The following is a 14,577-nucleotide window of genomic DNA, read 5'->3' on the forward strand; positions in this document are numbered from 1 at the left end:
TATTGCAGCTTTTCGGTAGCAAAACATGTTAAAAAAGTAAGGAAATAGATTAAGCTTCTTTCTCCTTCTGTCTCTCTGTCTCTCCTTTTTTGCTCATATGTGACTCAGATTAGATTTGTTTTTCTTGTGACAATTTGAACAGCAAGTCACATGGAATCTGATCTTTTCAAATCGGATTTGGGCCACTTTCAGTGGTCCCAAATCAGATACAGGTTGGATCTTTTGCAATGTGACAGATACAGGTTGGATCTTTTGCAATGTGACTTCAGTCTAAACAGGCAGCTGGGTATGCATGCGTCCTTGCGTCACTCTTGAGCAACACTTATCACAGTTCTTTGCTGGTGGGATGGGTAGGAGCCACTGGGAGGGGCAACACTTCTGTGCAAGCAAAACCTGAGTATCATATCCTAGCAGTGTGTTTGAAAAACTGTATATCTCTATCTTGCTGCGAGTGATGTTGATGTCGAGTTTTAAGGTTCAGTTCAGGGCTGAGAACCGTTGCAAACAGAATATTAATGTATACTTTTCTTATAAAAGGTCTACTTCAAATAATTGTGCTCCCTAAAACATTTATGAAATTTCTTGGTAAAAATGCAATCAGGTCCATTATTTTATCATGCCTATAATCTCCTTTGCTGTATTTTAGCCCTGCTCAGAACAGGCTATTCATGTGTCTGTAGCTTTAAATGCAAATGAGCTGTGTCTGACCACGCCCCTCTAGAAGGGCTTGGTTGGCTTGGGCTTTTCTTACACCATGAGAAGACATCTTTGTAGACAGACTAGAGACAAATATTATAGTATTTAGAAATACCTTTAAGGTTGTTTTTCAGAATAGTAATTTGACTTATATGTTATTACAAATATTTGCAATCAGAAAAAAAAACTTTTTTGTTTTTAAATTCGTTTTTTTTTCTGGTAAATTTTTGGATTATTAAAACATTTGCAGCTTTTAATCAAACGCACTTCCTTTATCTTTTAAAATCAGTTTTTGTCAGATATGGCACTCATATCTGATATCTGTATGTGAACACTCGCCTTCTGAGGTCGCAGTTGCTAACATCCTTTTGTTTTCTGTGTGGGCTGCTTATCTTTTCTGTCGCGCACAACTCCTTATTTGGTCCTTCCTGCTAAATAACAAGCGTGATGTCAGAACATCCATTGCAGTTTGAGGTGGAAAAAAAAAAAGAAATGATGAGGAAGATGTTCAGACTGTGTGAATCACAAAAGTGATGTACTGACATACTGAATATGATGACAATAATTAAACAATTCATTGTTCTGGCTGTATTCAAAGAGTGTGTTTGTGTGTGTGTGTGTGTGTGTGAGAGAGAGAGAGAGACAAAGAGAGAGAGGCAGATATAGAAAGACTGTGAAAGTGTTAGTAGGTCAAAGCACCTCAAAATATTTCAACAGAGAGAGCCTGTGTTACCATTTCTGGATTGCTCTTCTGTGCATCAGCATGAAAGACACAGAGAGGCTGCATGCATGCTAGCCTTCAACCTGAGGTGAACCTGTGAACTCATGTGATAAATGTGTGTTAGCATCAGCACAGATACTTTGTGTTAAGATCAGAGCAGAGCGCTCCAGCTCACAAGGCAGAGTGGCCTGCACAGAAGAGGTTCTGTCTCCCTGGAAAAACAGCTGTCTATATTTAATCAAGGCGAATAAACAAGGAGTTTAAACAACTCATTTATAATTTAGATTTGCATACATTAAAACCGCTCATTTTAATCTTTTTATTAATATGCATCGACGATATTGTATAAATATGCAGTTTTATGCAAATACTGGGCCCATTTTCTGTTTGTATTTAATTCTGTTTCCCAGCTGTGGATCATCATTTTCATTCAAGGCAACCGACTCAAGATTAAGTCAAGTATTAAGTCACAGCATGGGAGTGTATAAATATTTCTCAATTAAAAACTCTGAAGACCAGCTCTGCTACTGTATCAGCATTAAAAATGCATTGGCGTGGGGAGAAAAACAGGGAAAGTTTGATAAGAAATCAGAACTTCAAGTCTTCATCTTTGAACTGTGTGTTTTTTTTTCTTCTTCTCCTCCTCCTCCGATCTAGTAGTTGCAATAGCTAACACTTTTTGCTGTTTTGGAGACTGTTACAAAATCTGGGGGATGTAAGGACCAGCCAAAAACATGCAGTGTATCTGTTATTGATGAGCATGCCGTGCCTTCTGATGTTTTTTCACAGAATGTCCTACATTTTGTGCAGTTGCTTGTCTGAGCTGCCACTTTTCTGTCTATGCAAATGAAGAGTTTTGTTCCACGATGTGAAAACTACCAACTGAACAGTGTGACAACAGCCGCTACAAAAGGACATGGGAACAGGAGTAAAAATCACAACACATAATTAACAAAGTTATTCACTAACTAGATCAGGACAATACCAAGGAGATGAGTTTCATCTGTGGCATATTACAAAAAACAATATTTTTTTCTCGTATGAATCACTGAAACTATGTTTGTAATAAGAAAAGTTCAACCTTTATATGGCACCCAAGATAAGGTATTTGGTTAATGCTAACCAGGCAGGACTGTATTCACAAGCAGCAGATGAAAGGGTTCTCCATGTCCATCACCACAGCTGACTGCTGAAGTCGTTTTTACATATGCACTAAGCGTTACGTTTTTTCCCTGTCCGACGGGTGGGTTGGGTTGGGGAGGTGTGAGTGCCATGTCAGGAGGCAAGGTATGATGCAAAAAAGTTCAACGACAGTTTTTGCTTGTATAGCAATGTTGTCATTTTGACATCTTCACAGTAAACAGAAGCACCAAGAAGAACATAAGTGGTGAGCATACATAGAAAAAACACAGCAAAACATAACAAAGGTCGCAAGCGTCATCAAACCCTCCCTCTCACTCACAGGAATTTCCCTAAATATTGGGTTCATAAATTGTCTCAGCTTATTGCAGACATTTTTAAAGAAGCTTTCATGGGGAATTCTGGATAAAGTCAGGTTGAAAAATGTGGCTGTTTATGTTTGAACATGCAGCTCAGGATGTGTGCGTGTGTGAGTAGGGCTTTTGTGAAAGTCAGAAAGTCTCATGCAGTATTAGGAGCAAAAAAAACATCTGATGTAGAAGCACATGCACATTTTATGTAGATTAGCATTTACAGATATTATTTAACACATGCAATACTCCCAGGCACAGGTCATCGTACGTTGTTGTACTTAATATAATATTAATGCTTATATCTAAAAAATATTTTTATTGTACAGGTGTAGGTAATGTCCAACAGCAATACTTTCTAGTTTTATCAATATGTGTAAAGCAAAAGTACAGATCAATGCAGCATACCAGAGTTTAGTTTATGAAACTAATTGTGAACTCTGAATTTTAACAAATTAAAAATGTTTGCAGCATTTTTGTGTGATTAAAGAAACGAAACATAAATTATTTGTCATTGTTTTGATTGTGAGAACCCTATAGAGGCAGAAATGACCAAATAAAAGTAGTGGATGAAGAAACATTGACATATGAGTGTAACACTGTTTGATGTTAATAGTTATTCTTATTCATGAATGAGTTACTGTTTATTTCAAAATCTCTATTTTAAAAGTAAGTCTTTAAAATGTAATATTGAATTGTTTAAATTGTATATACAATTCGATATCTGCCTCTCACATTTTTATTTTTCTTAATAATCTTTTACTAGGCTTATTTTATATTTTTTCCACAGCATTTTGACAAAGTGCTTAACAACAACAGAAAAAAAAGAATAATTAAAAAAACAGAAAAACATTTTCAATATTTATTTATATAAATAGGGTTGTTTATCATACACAGATAGCAAACTATTAATTGTGCATGAGGACATTTTTAGTGATCAATAAACTGCTTATTTTGAGGTCTAAGTAATCATACCAAGACAATGTATTTATACAACACAAATAATTAAACTATGGCTGTATAGTTGTATTTAAGTATTAAGTGGCATGACATGAAAGTTAACTGCAAGTTTGTAAGGCTGAAGGTAATAATAACTACTTGTAAAAAAAAAGATGCAAAAACATAATTAAAAAAGTATCTTAAAACCAGAGCACATTATAGTCATAAGTAGTCATGTCTTTATAAACTACACTTTCTGAATTAACCATCTCTCTTAACCCCTCCCATCAAATCGTTTTTTGTTTTTACTTTATTTAGTTTAACCAGGAGCCTGTCTGCAGCCAGAGGACCGTGCGTGGTGTGAACACGCCCCTGGAAGTCATGAATAATGTCTGTGCAGCTGAGCTCGCGGAGGTGATGTCTCTTTAAGAAGCTCAGCCCTCCGCCGAAACAATCGTACAACCCCCCAACAAGTCATCGGACCTGTCAATCATCCGGTCGGTGCCCTTTGATGTCGGGACTCTTTGACTTGTCTTTGGGCTCAAATGAGCTGTTTGCTGTTGTAGGGAAACATTAGTCCTCTCTACAACAGGGAGCACGGGGACGCCACATCTCAACTTTATCCGTACATAGTGCGGGTTCCTGCACTTTGGACTGCGGAGATTTAACAGAAAGTCTCTGCTTTATTTGTACTTTTTTTGTTGGTTCTAATTTCATCTTTGAAAAAAAAGTGTTTAACATCGCAAACGGAGGGTGGAAAGTAGCAGACATGCCACAGCTCAGCAGCGGCGGCGGGGACGACCTGGGAGCGAATGATGAGATGATAGCATTCAAAGACGAAGGAGAGCAAGAAGAGAAAATCCAAGAAAACGCGTTCACGGAGAGAGATCTAGCCGACCTCAAGTCCTCTCTGGTGAACGAGTCGGAAATAAATCAAAGTCCGAACGCAGCGGTAGGTGGCACGGAGTGAGCGCGTGTGTGTGTGTGTGTGTGCGCGCGCGCGCGTGCGTGTGTGTATGAGTGAGAAAGCTTGTTTTATTTTACACGCTGCTGACAAGCGTTGAATGAAGCAGAAAAGTGCCGTCAATCGCCTTCAGGGTTGCAGTAGTAAAAGTCCCAAACTAGCCTACCTCAGGTTTATTACAGTCGAGTGATGCCATGTCCAACATAAACACCATTAACACCATTAAGTGAGACAAACAGAGCCTACTCTAGCTGAACTTGAGTGAGGTTGTTTCGTTGTTGTTGTTGTTGTGGTGGTGGTGGTGTGTGTGTGCATGTTTTCCTGACTGCTTTCTTCTTGAGTTGCCTACCTGACCCGTGTTTGTTGTCGGTTCTTCCAGGCGGTCAGACGGACACAACAGGGCGAACAGAGGGGCTTCTCGGAGAAACACCGGGAGCAACTGAACGGTGGTAAGAGGGAACACTAACACGAGCGTTCACGTCCGGTGAAGGAAGCTCATTTGACAATACCATGTTGATAAACTGTTACAGTATCTTTTTGTAACTCGGGAGGCTTTTATAAGCTACGTGCTGCAGTTTAAAAGCCAACTTCATAGAGTTTGTTTCAGGTGTTTCTAGTTTGTTTCTACACTGAAAAAGAAAAGGTTTTAGCAATCTTTCAAATCCGTCACTAAGTTAGTGACTTCTTCTGATAAAATTGTTCAGGTACGTGCTTTCCATTCAGACATCCTTTAGTTAACATGAAACACTTCTTTTACTCTCTTGTCCTTCAGTCTCCTTTTTAAACTAGATCATTTCACTCTTACACAATACGCCTATAGGCTTATTGTCTTCAAACTACACATTTAGATTTATCTTTCCTTCTTTACCCAAACACATTTTAGATTGACAGCCGTTATCTAAAGCAACCTTTGACATTTTTATGCCATGTACCTTTTTTTTTGTTGTTGCCAGACTTCAACTGTGGGCTCAACCAGGGATTCAGATATTTATTTTCTTGATAGTGAACCCCCAAAAGAATCTCTCCGTCAATGAAGGAACACAAGTCGTCTGTGAATCACTTCAGTCATTTGAAGAAAGTAAAAATGATCTGAAATTTTATTGCTTAGGAAAAAACGTCATAATCTCTTAATAATACTGATATCAGTATTAAGTGTCGGCCTATTTGGTTGTCCTGGTTACATGCCAGGTTAAAGTTTTGGTACGTACAGGGAAAGCTCCACAATGGCTCTGTTATGTTCTAATAGAGTACAAGAAAAGTGTTCTGTTCAGCTCTGTGTCTTGAGAGCAGGTATAACCAAGTTATAGCTGACCCTCAAGAGGCCTCTGATGCTTAATATGGGTGGTGGTGAGAGAAAAAAAAATAACACATAGGCTACAGGAGTTCACGCCTCTCAGGCTGGGTGACGGTTGTAACGCTTTTGTCTCAAGTATTGTCGTCTGTGCTCATTGGAGGGCTATAACATGTTCTAACTAGAACACTTGTAAATAGTTACACTACTTTGCATGCATTTTTATTTTTTTACGCTTTTTCTATCACTTCTTGAGACACACCTAAATCTTATAGCAGATTTTTGGGAGTAAGTGTTTTATATATATATGTATATATATATATATATATATATATATATATATATATTATAATTGTTTACAACGATAGCAAACTTCTCAGAGCACAAACTAGCAGTTTTTAAAAAAGGGATACACTTTGTCTTAGTAAGATATTTCTAAAATGATTTTCTAAACTATTGCTTGTTATTTTTTACCATCGGACCTCAGTGTCGAAGCAACAAGATGGAGGCATTTACAAGACGCCAGGTTATCCGGGGTACCCGTTCCTGATGCTGCCTGACCCCTACCTCCCGAACAGCTCAGTCTCTCCATCTGTAAGTCCACTCATGTTTAACTTATACCGGCTGTAATATACTGCTTCATGTGTGCAATCCAGATTTTTTCGAGGGGATGTCTGAGGTCCGTATCTGCTTGTGTTTACACCCTTTTTTGGACGCTGTGCAACTTTGGGCACTCCAGCAACTTCTTGTGTTCACTAAACACTTTCAGTGCTTTCTGTTGTTAAACCTTTAAACCATGATGGTGGTGATGCTCGTGCCTTGGAGCTCATTTCTGTTCTGTATGTTAAATAGTGTTTATATTTCTTTGGGTATTTCTGGATTTTTTTTTCAGGATTTATTTCAAGATTGTTGTGAGGTAGTCAACTTTGGACTCTCTTAAGAAATACATATTTGATATTCAGCTTTCACAAAGATATTTATATTCTTATCCCTCTACATACATTTTCAAGAGTGTTTTATTTGTCGGTTCATGATATCTGAGGGGGGCTTCGAATGACATGGGATTCATCTCACCTGCCTGCAAAGAGTTTCTGTACGTCTTATTTCACAATATAAGATATAAGAATTTTTTTTCTCATCTTCCCCATAGGAAACAGTTCATTTATTTTAGTACAGTATTACATTTGAAAAAGCCAGAGAGGAGCTGTCAGCCGAATCCCACTCAGCATTAGATAACGTGGTGTTGAAAACATGCTCACCCTCATGAGCGCTGCAGCCTCGAGAGGAAAGGCAAAACGGAGATTGTTTTTGTTTACCCCTTCGCCAAATTTAAAATATGATTGATGGCGTCATCGTGAACCGTTTTCACATGACGTTTTCCATCTGTGAATCACCAGAGGTTCCTTGCCGCCTTAATGGCTAATCTGAGTGATGAACAAACACGGCACAGACTCATGGCAACGTTTCAAGTCTGCAGAATCACTCAGACAGCTCAAGAAAATGAATCATAAAATCCCTCCAAGTCAACCGTAGGAACCGATATCCACCGATAGTTTGACTAAATGCGCCAAACATGAGTGGCTTTGCTTTGCTCATTTCTCACATGTTGAATAATGCTGTCACCTGAATTAACCCCCACACCCCAGCATGCAGACAAGATGTTGTTAGACAGCAGAGATGTGACCATACGTAGGCTGATCTAATGTGGTGCATCACAGAATCTACATTAAGGACTAAAAGTGATTTGCTATAACTCGCTGAACTCTGTGAGAGAGTCTGAGACAAGATGCAGCTTTGTGTTGTGGAGATCTAGAAAAGGTCATTAAAGGGTCAAAAAAGATAGAGGCTGTTTAAAGAATACCTTGAGTGCCTCGAGTCCTCACATGTTCAAAATGTTCTTTTTCCAGCTCCATGCTATGAAAAAGCAACTTTTGTTTTAAACGGTGACAGAAACGAATGCAAAGGAACATTTCATTTAAGAATGTGAAATATTCATAATTTCTTCACTTCTTGTTGACGGTCATTAAATGTCTGTTTTGCAAGATTCAAGCATGTCATCTCGAGCTTTGGATAATACTGATTGGTATTCATTTTAATAAAAACCTCAGAGTCAAAACCGCCAAAGAAATGATTGCATCCTTAAGAAATAAAGTATATCTGAACGGTTAAGTAAACACTTTGGTTTTGTTTTTTTTACATCAGCCGAAACTCTAAGACTGAAACAGTCAGCCTGTTTTTTGGGGGTTTTTTTGCCTCTCATGTTTACACAACGTTGCACTTTTTTGAAGTGGAATTTGTTTGTCTGAGAGCGAGCCGAGGTGTGTCTTTCACTGTGATTGAGAACCCTAAATGAATGAACTTCTAGTACGAGACAGCGCACTTGTATTTCCTTAAACATCTTCATTGCATAACAGAACACACATCCGGCGTCGACTTAGACAAACACGCTGAGCGAGTGCGATGGTATGTGTGGCTCATCGACGCGTCTCCTCTCCTTTCGCCCTTCCCCTCATAATCTGCTCCCCTTCTTCTTCGTCTCCTTCTCGGGCCCGGGTGTGCCAACCGCAGCACAGCCTCCTACAGATTGTTTTTGTTGAGGGTGTGTGTGTGTGTGTGTGTGTGTGTGTGTGGGGGGGGGGGGGGGGGTGTTGGTGTTGGTACCAAGATAAAGAGCACTTTCTTTCCCTGTGTGTCTTCCAGACTTCACACAATGCTCACTTGTTGCTGTGGCCCTTGTAATTAGCCCGCTGGTTGTGAAGCGATAGCGGCGCATCGGGCCCCGTCTACCTGCCACTTGAAAGGCCTGAGAGTGGTGGTTTAGTCTGGGGGGTTTCTGGGGGGGGGATGATTATGGCTGGAAGAGATGGATCAGAAACTTAAAGGACTGGAAGAAAAACAGGCCTGCGTTCGGTGTTTTTAAGTGTTGTGGTGTTCATTTGCATCACCTCTGTGAGTGTGTGTGTGTCTGCCTGTCTAATAACAATAATAGTAACCTTTATTTATGTTGCACCTTTAAAAACAGATGTTTACAAAGTTCCTTGACAGACAAAGCAGGAGCACAGAGACAGTCTGCACGTGTCTGTATGTTTTCCATGTGTGACCGCCGTCCCTCGGTCTTTAGACTGTTTCATTCTTCTGCCGATGGCATGTCCAGGACGGGGGTGAAGTCATGAGTCATTCTGCTCTTTATCTTTTGTACATAGAAAATCTTTTAAAAATTAAAAATGTCCAAGAGCCAAAGATTTTTAGAATACTTAAAGAAACTTAAAAAAAAAAAACAGAACGGAAGGTTTTCAGTGTAAAATGATGTAAAAACAATAAATTCACAGGCACACATTCATAGACACAGAAAGATGATTATCAGATTTTCTTTTGATTTTGGTCTCAAATGAAACAAAAGTAAACGTCGCTCGGTATTTTTTGGGACTTTTTCGCTGAATGTTTGTGTTATGTACCGGGTTCTGCTGCTTTGCTTAGTCCTGTATTTTACATTTTGATTGAAAAAAAAAAAGTTCTATTCAGTCAGTTTGGAGCTGTGTCATAAAGGTGAAGATTATATAAACTGCTGCAGAGTTATGATGTCTTTAGAGTTGAAATAATTTAACTACAAATCAACCACCTTCTATGTGATTACATTTTTGAACTAAAACTCCAAGCTCTTTTTAAAAGCAGCTTCTTAGATCTGAGGCTTTTTCCCTTCAGCTTCAGTTTGTAAACTTGACTTTTTTTTTCATTTTTTACAGACCAAACTATTATTCCAGAAACTCATCTGAAGTTGAATATTATGTAATCTTCTTTCAGGGAATAGGTGTAAGCATTTACCAACTTATCAACAACATGGGCAGTTTCTTTAAAAGCTTAGTGTGTTCCTGTAAACTGTTCTGAACTCATTGTGAGAGCAGCAGCTGAGTGGCTGTAAGTCAGATATTAGTTGTAATATTTGTTTGTGTGCATCGTCTGCTCCTCTGGGTTTACTCGCCGTGCTGGTTTCTCTTTTGTTGTACACGACTAATATAATAATTCCATGTTCAGATCCTTTTTTTATCTGCTCATTCAAGTCTTATGAATTCATACTGTACATATCAAAGAGTGAACGCTTCAATAAGAGCCCGACCAAGGACGTCAAACATTTGTCTGTAACATCAGGGTCGCATCATTTCCAGAACAGCAGCGGGGGACAAAAAGGATTCTCAGAGCTGTTTTTATTGTCTGAAGATAAACCTTATTTTCCCACATTCACGCCAGCAGATAATCTGAAACGGACAAGAAAAGATGGATGAAAAACCTCCCTTTATATTCTGGTATGAATGTAAAATCTCATGTAAAACGGCGTCTAATCTCCGTGTTGGGAAGTGAAGCCTGCACACTGGAGAGGCTGCTGCAAGCCGTCCTCATCCCATTCACACATCATTCTGCTATTACTGCGTTTCATGGGACATTTCCCTGTTGTTACACTGATGTAGATATCAGCAGCCCTTTCAGAGGAAGTGGCCAAACAAAAAGGATTTATGGGATTCAGAGATATGTATAAACTCCCTCAGCTTGTTGTCTTCAGATAAAGCCACATTGAGAGTGTGTAAGACTGTGTAATAAACGGCAAACACACACAATCCACAACGGATATTCATATGCATACAAGCTGTTGGCATGTTTTCTGTGCGTGTGTGTTTCCCTAAGTTTGTTGCCGTTAGCTGGCACTTGTCTGCAGTGCTCGTGGTGTGTTTTATGTGCCAGCGTGTGTTACTCCTTCACTGGCTGTTTTTATTATTCCGTGGATTACCAGCAGAGCGTGTGTCTTTGTCGTCTCAAGGAGTCAAACCCCAGTGAAGGAGACATAGTCTGTAATACTTTAGCATCCATCCATATTTTCCTCCTCCTTCCTCCACTATCTCTTTTCTCTTTAGTGACAGTGGCCTGATCGGTATGAGATCATCAAGTTACCCAGTAGTTTAAAAAAAAAAAGGCTCCATCTTGCTGAAAGGTGCATTTGGTGGTAGAGAAATGTGAAAGCATACAGATTCTGTGATATGTTCAGAACTCCAAACACAAACTGTCCTCAGAGGAACATGTCCTCCCTGGAACACTGAAGATCAAATAATATGTGAGAAGTCCTTTTTTTTTTTTTTTTTAGCTCCAAACAGTGTTCAGGGACCTATCGTTTCCTTTGAATAAAGTTTGTGTCTTTAGTTCAGAAAACATAGTATAGAATTGTTTCACCTCTCCAACGTTTAAATTTCACTTTAAAATCTAAATATACCTTGTAAATGTACCTTTTAAGTTTTTATTTTGAGCAACTTCAAATTGTAGATCCATTTTTAAAAGTAAGAAGAGTGTGAGCGGTCGTTTTCGATGCTTGACGAGTTTAAAGTGAAGAAAGAACGAGTTAACAGGACAAAAGCAGTTTTCTTGACTTGTCTTAGTGTTGTTATTTTGCATAAACCATTTATCAGTTAACATTGAAGCAATTCAAATCAAAAGCTTTGCAATGAAACAAGAGGACTGGGACGCTGTTCCTTTCCCCTGCTCCTCTGGATCACTGTTGTCTACGTTCACTTATTGTCCATTGAATAGTATTAAGAATCTCAGACATGCCCATGTTAGAGTGACTTTTCTACCGTCAGCATTCTCAATTAAAAGTTGCACTTCCTGTGTCTGCTTCACAATAAAAGTCTGTCAGTGAAATCCTTCAACGTGAAACATCGCATTGATAGGCATCAGACTTCTGTGTGACAACGCCGTATTGCGTGACTTTTGTTTAACGGAGATTGGCGGGCTCGAGATTAGTGGTTGACCCGCCCACTAAGACTAATGGGAGCCGTCCTTTTTTTCTGAAGCGGCCGATGACTCAAGCGTAAGGAATCGTTGGGTTTAGTTGGACGAATATTTTCACTCGATGTTAATCACTAACTCTTAGCGGCCATCACTTTGAGCTCAGTGCGTCTGTGGATTGGTCGGGTTGAAAGAAGCGCAGATTGTAGTTTCTTTATTCAGAGCAGCTTTAAACCCCTAATAGATGGAAATCGAACTTTTGTAAAGTTGTTCAGACATTGGGGACGGTCATCGTGTTCCTGTGCAGATCATTTCCCTGAAACAATTAGCCATTAAAGCTAGCATTTGATATTCAGTGGTGTGCATATTATTCACAGTCAGAGAGGCTGTGAAACTCCCTCTGATGTGGAAGCTGTGGTCACACCAAGCCGTCAACAAACTCCAGAGACAGCACACTGCTCTGAAAGTCTTTCCCGCTCACAGGACCTGGACACGCTTACTGTGTGAGCTGAGCATCGAGGAAAATCGACAAACATTTGTCTTTACGTGCGTGAAAACGTTCTCAGTGGAATGTACAGAACAGCGAGCAGTGTCGGCGTCTTGATTGGGGGAAATTCCTGTTGAATTTCCTTTTTTTTTTTTTTTTCACAGACCAAAATTGAAAGGAAGACTGCTGAGAGTGTTGACACGTCTGGAAAGAGTAGGGGTGATACTTGTCATTCATTCATTTATTTTTCTTCAGTTTTCAAAATGTCCCCTCATGACTTCCCTGAACCAACCACAGCAGTGTAACCGTGCTAGGAAATAGCTCGATTAATTAGCGTCTCTTAAACCACTTCAACTGACAGCCTGTTTGCTTTTTATTATTCAAGGGGAATGTTACGTTTCATGTCTTTAGTCCGTAAACGTTTTCACATGCCTCCTCCTCTTCCTCGTATTCCATTCACCATTCTGCCGCTGGTGTTAACAAGCCCCCCCCCCTTTTTCCTCCTCCTTGTATCTCCCAAATAATACAAAGTCGATCCTCCGAGATCAAGGGAATGGCATGTGTGTGTGCAAGCCTCGAGGATCTTGCCACTTCCTTGTTTCCTATTGTATTGCGGTGTTGACAGGGGGGTTTTTCAGTCAGCCCCTAGTCCCTGAGTAAACAATGGCAGCAACACAGGCTGAGGCCTTCCTAATCTCCCCCCCCCCCCATTTACACAGACCCAGGGGCTGGGATGAGCGGCGTTGGGGCCTCCCTGCCTCTGACTGGCTATGATAAGGACCCCAGCACTCAAACGTAAGAAGAAAAGCTGCTTTCACTAGAAGGGGTGCAGAAGCTCGAGTCGGGTGGAAATCTTGCGTCTCTCAAAGTCTTTTGGAGAAAAAGTCTCGTCAGAAATATTTCCTGACTTGAGAGACGTGAAGTAGCGTCCACGTCATTCACGTGACGTTGTTAAACTTGATTGAAACCGTTGGACTTATAAAGTGCAGGTTTGGCGTCTTAACTCACTTTTGTTGCGATGTGTTAAAATTCAAGACTACGGTCGTATAAAGCCAAGAATACATGGTGAAATGAAGGCTTCTGATTGGACGGAAAATCAACATTATTGTTCTTGGCCAAATGTGAAAAATCCACTGTTGTGACGATATTATGAGAGCACTTTCCCCCTTCAGTCACAGAAAATTCTGCACATTGTTTTCTCTTTATTTCTTTCAGAAGTCAGTTCAATCTGCAGAGGCCTTTCTTTAAGAGTAGTTGTTGTTGTTTTTTTTTCTCATTAACAACTACATTCGGACCCCTACAAATATTTCCAACTTTAAACGTGTAGAGGTAAGACTAGAGAATTTTCACATCGTAAGGTCTTTGGAAGATGAGAAGGTGAAGCATTGAATAAGAGACAATCGAGTTTATCTGTTGAAAAGACACCCTCACAGATGTGTTTGTGTGTGGTCACAGGTTGGCAGACTGACTGAGCCTCGTTGCTGCAGGAAATATGAGTGGGAGATCAAAATAGACGTGGATGAAGAGAATAATAAAAAAAAAAAAAGTGGAGTGCTGCAGAGTTAGGATGAGCATTATAGAAGCAGGCGAAAGGGGGGGTGGGGGGGGGGGGGGGATTAAAATACAAATGACCATAAGAGCGACCTCATCCCCCCCTGTCAGCTTTGAAGTAGCGCTCTGTGAAAGCACCTAAAGAGAAGCAGTTCAGAAGACTATTTCAAGAGGCGGAAATGTTTAAAAGAATATCAGAAGAGGAGGGGAATAGAAACGCGAGATGGCCCCGAGGTGTTTATACCTGTAATTATTCATCCACTTATTTCTTTCCGGCGTCGAGGCGAGGTGGGACGAGCAGGAAAAGACAGGTGTTGGCATTGGAAGTGTCGGTTTGTTGCAGTGTTCAATCTTGGCCTTTTGACACATCAAGACACGTGAGGTCAAATCTATTCGATTGTCATTTTCTGTTGAGAATTTGTCTATTGTTAATGATGCCCAGCTGCAGTCTGTTTGGGTTAGGGTCTCTTCAGCTGATGATGTGTGAGGGCTGCTGTTTCTCTAAATTAAGATCACATTTCCCATAATTCCTCCCACGCTTCCTGTAACAAAGAGGATGCCGGAGGTCAAACATGTTGCACAATGTTTTTTTTTTCTTTCCTCCCCACCTGCATTTCACTTTTGCTGCCATAAAACAACTTCCATGTGCCACTGGGACTTAAATCACCA

At 40.0% G+C, this 14,577-nt stretch overlaps 1 protein-coding gene across 6 annotated transcripts in view; it reads left to right on the forward strand.

Moving 5' to 3' along the window:
• The first annotated feature begins 4,235 nt into the window (after positions 1–4,235).
• Positions 4,236–14,577, forward strand: part of tcf7 (transcription factor 7) — a 60,808-nt gene continuing 50,466 nt past the window's right edge. For all 6 annotated transcript variants that reach the window (XM_079355853.1, XM_079355854.1, XM_079355855.1 and 3 more), the window contains exons 1-3: positions 4,236–4,798; positions 5,190–5,259; positions 6,589–6,695. In XM_079355853.1, the coding sequence (XP_079211979.1) occupies positions 4,616–4,798; positions 5,190–5,259; positions 6,589–6,695 (360 nt within the window). In that variant the 5' untranslated portion in view covers positions 4,236–4,615. The remainder of the gene's footprint in view (positions 4,799–5,189; positions 5,260–6,588; positions 6,696–14,577) is intronic.

Source organism: Symphodus melops (genome assembly GCF_947650265.1).
Source record: "Symphodus melops genome assembly, chromosome: 11".
NCBI classification, from domain to species: domain Eukaryota; kingdom Metazoa; phylum Chordata; class Actinopteri; order Labriformes; family Labridae; genus Symphodus; species Symphodus melops.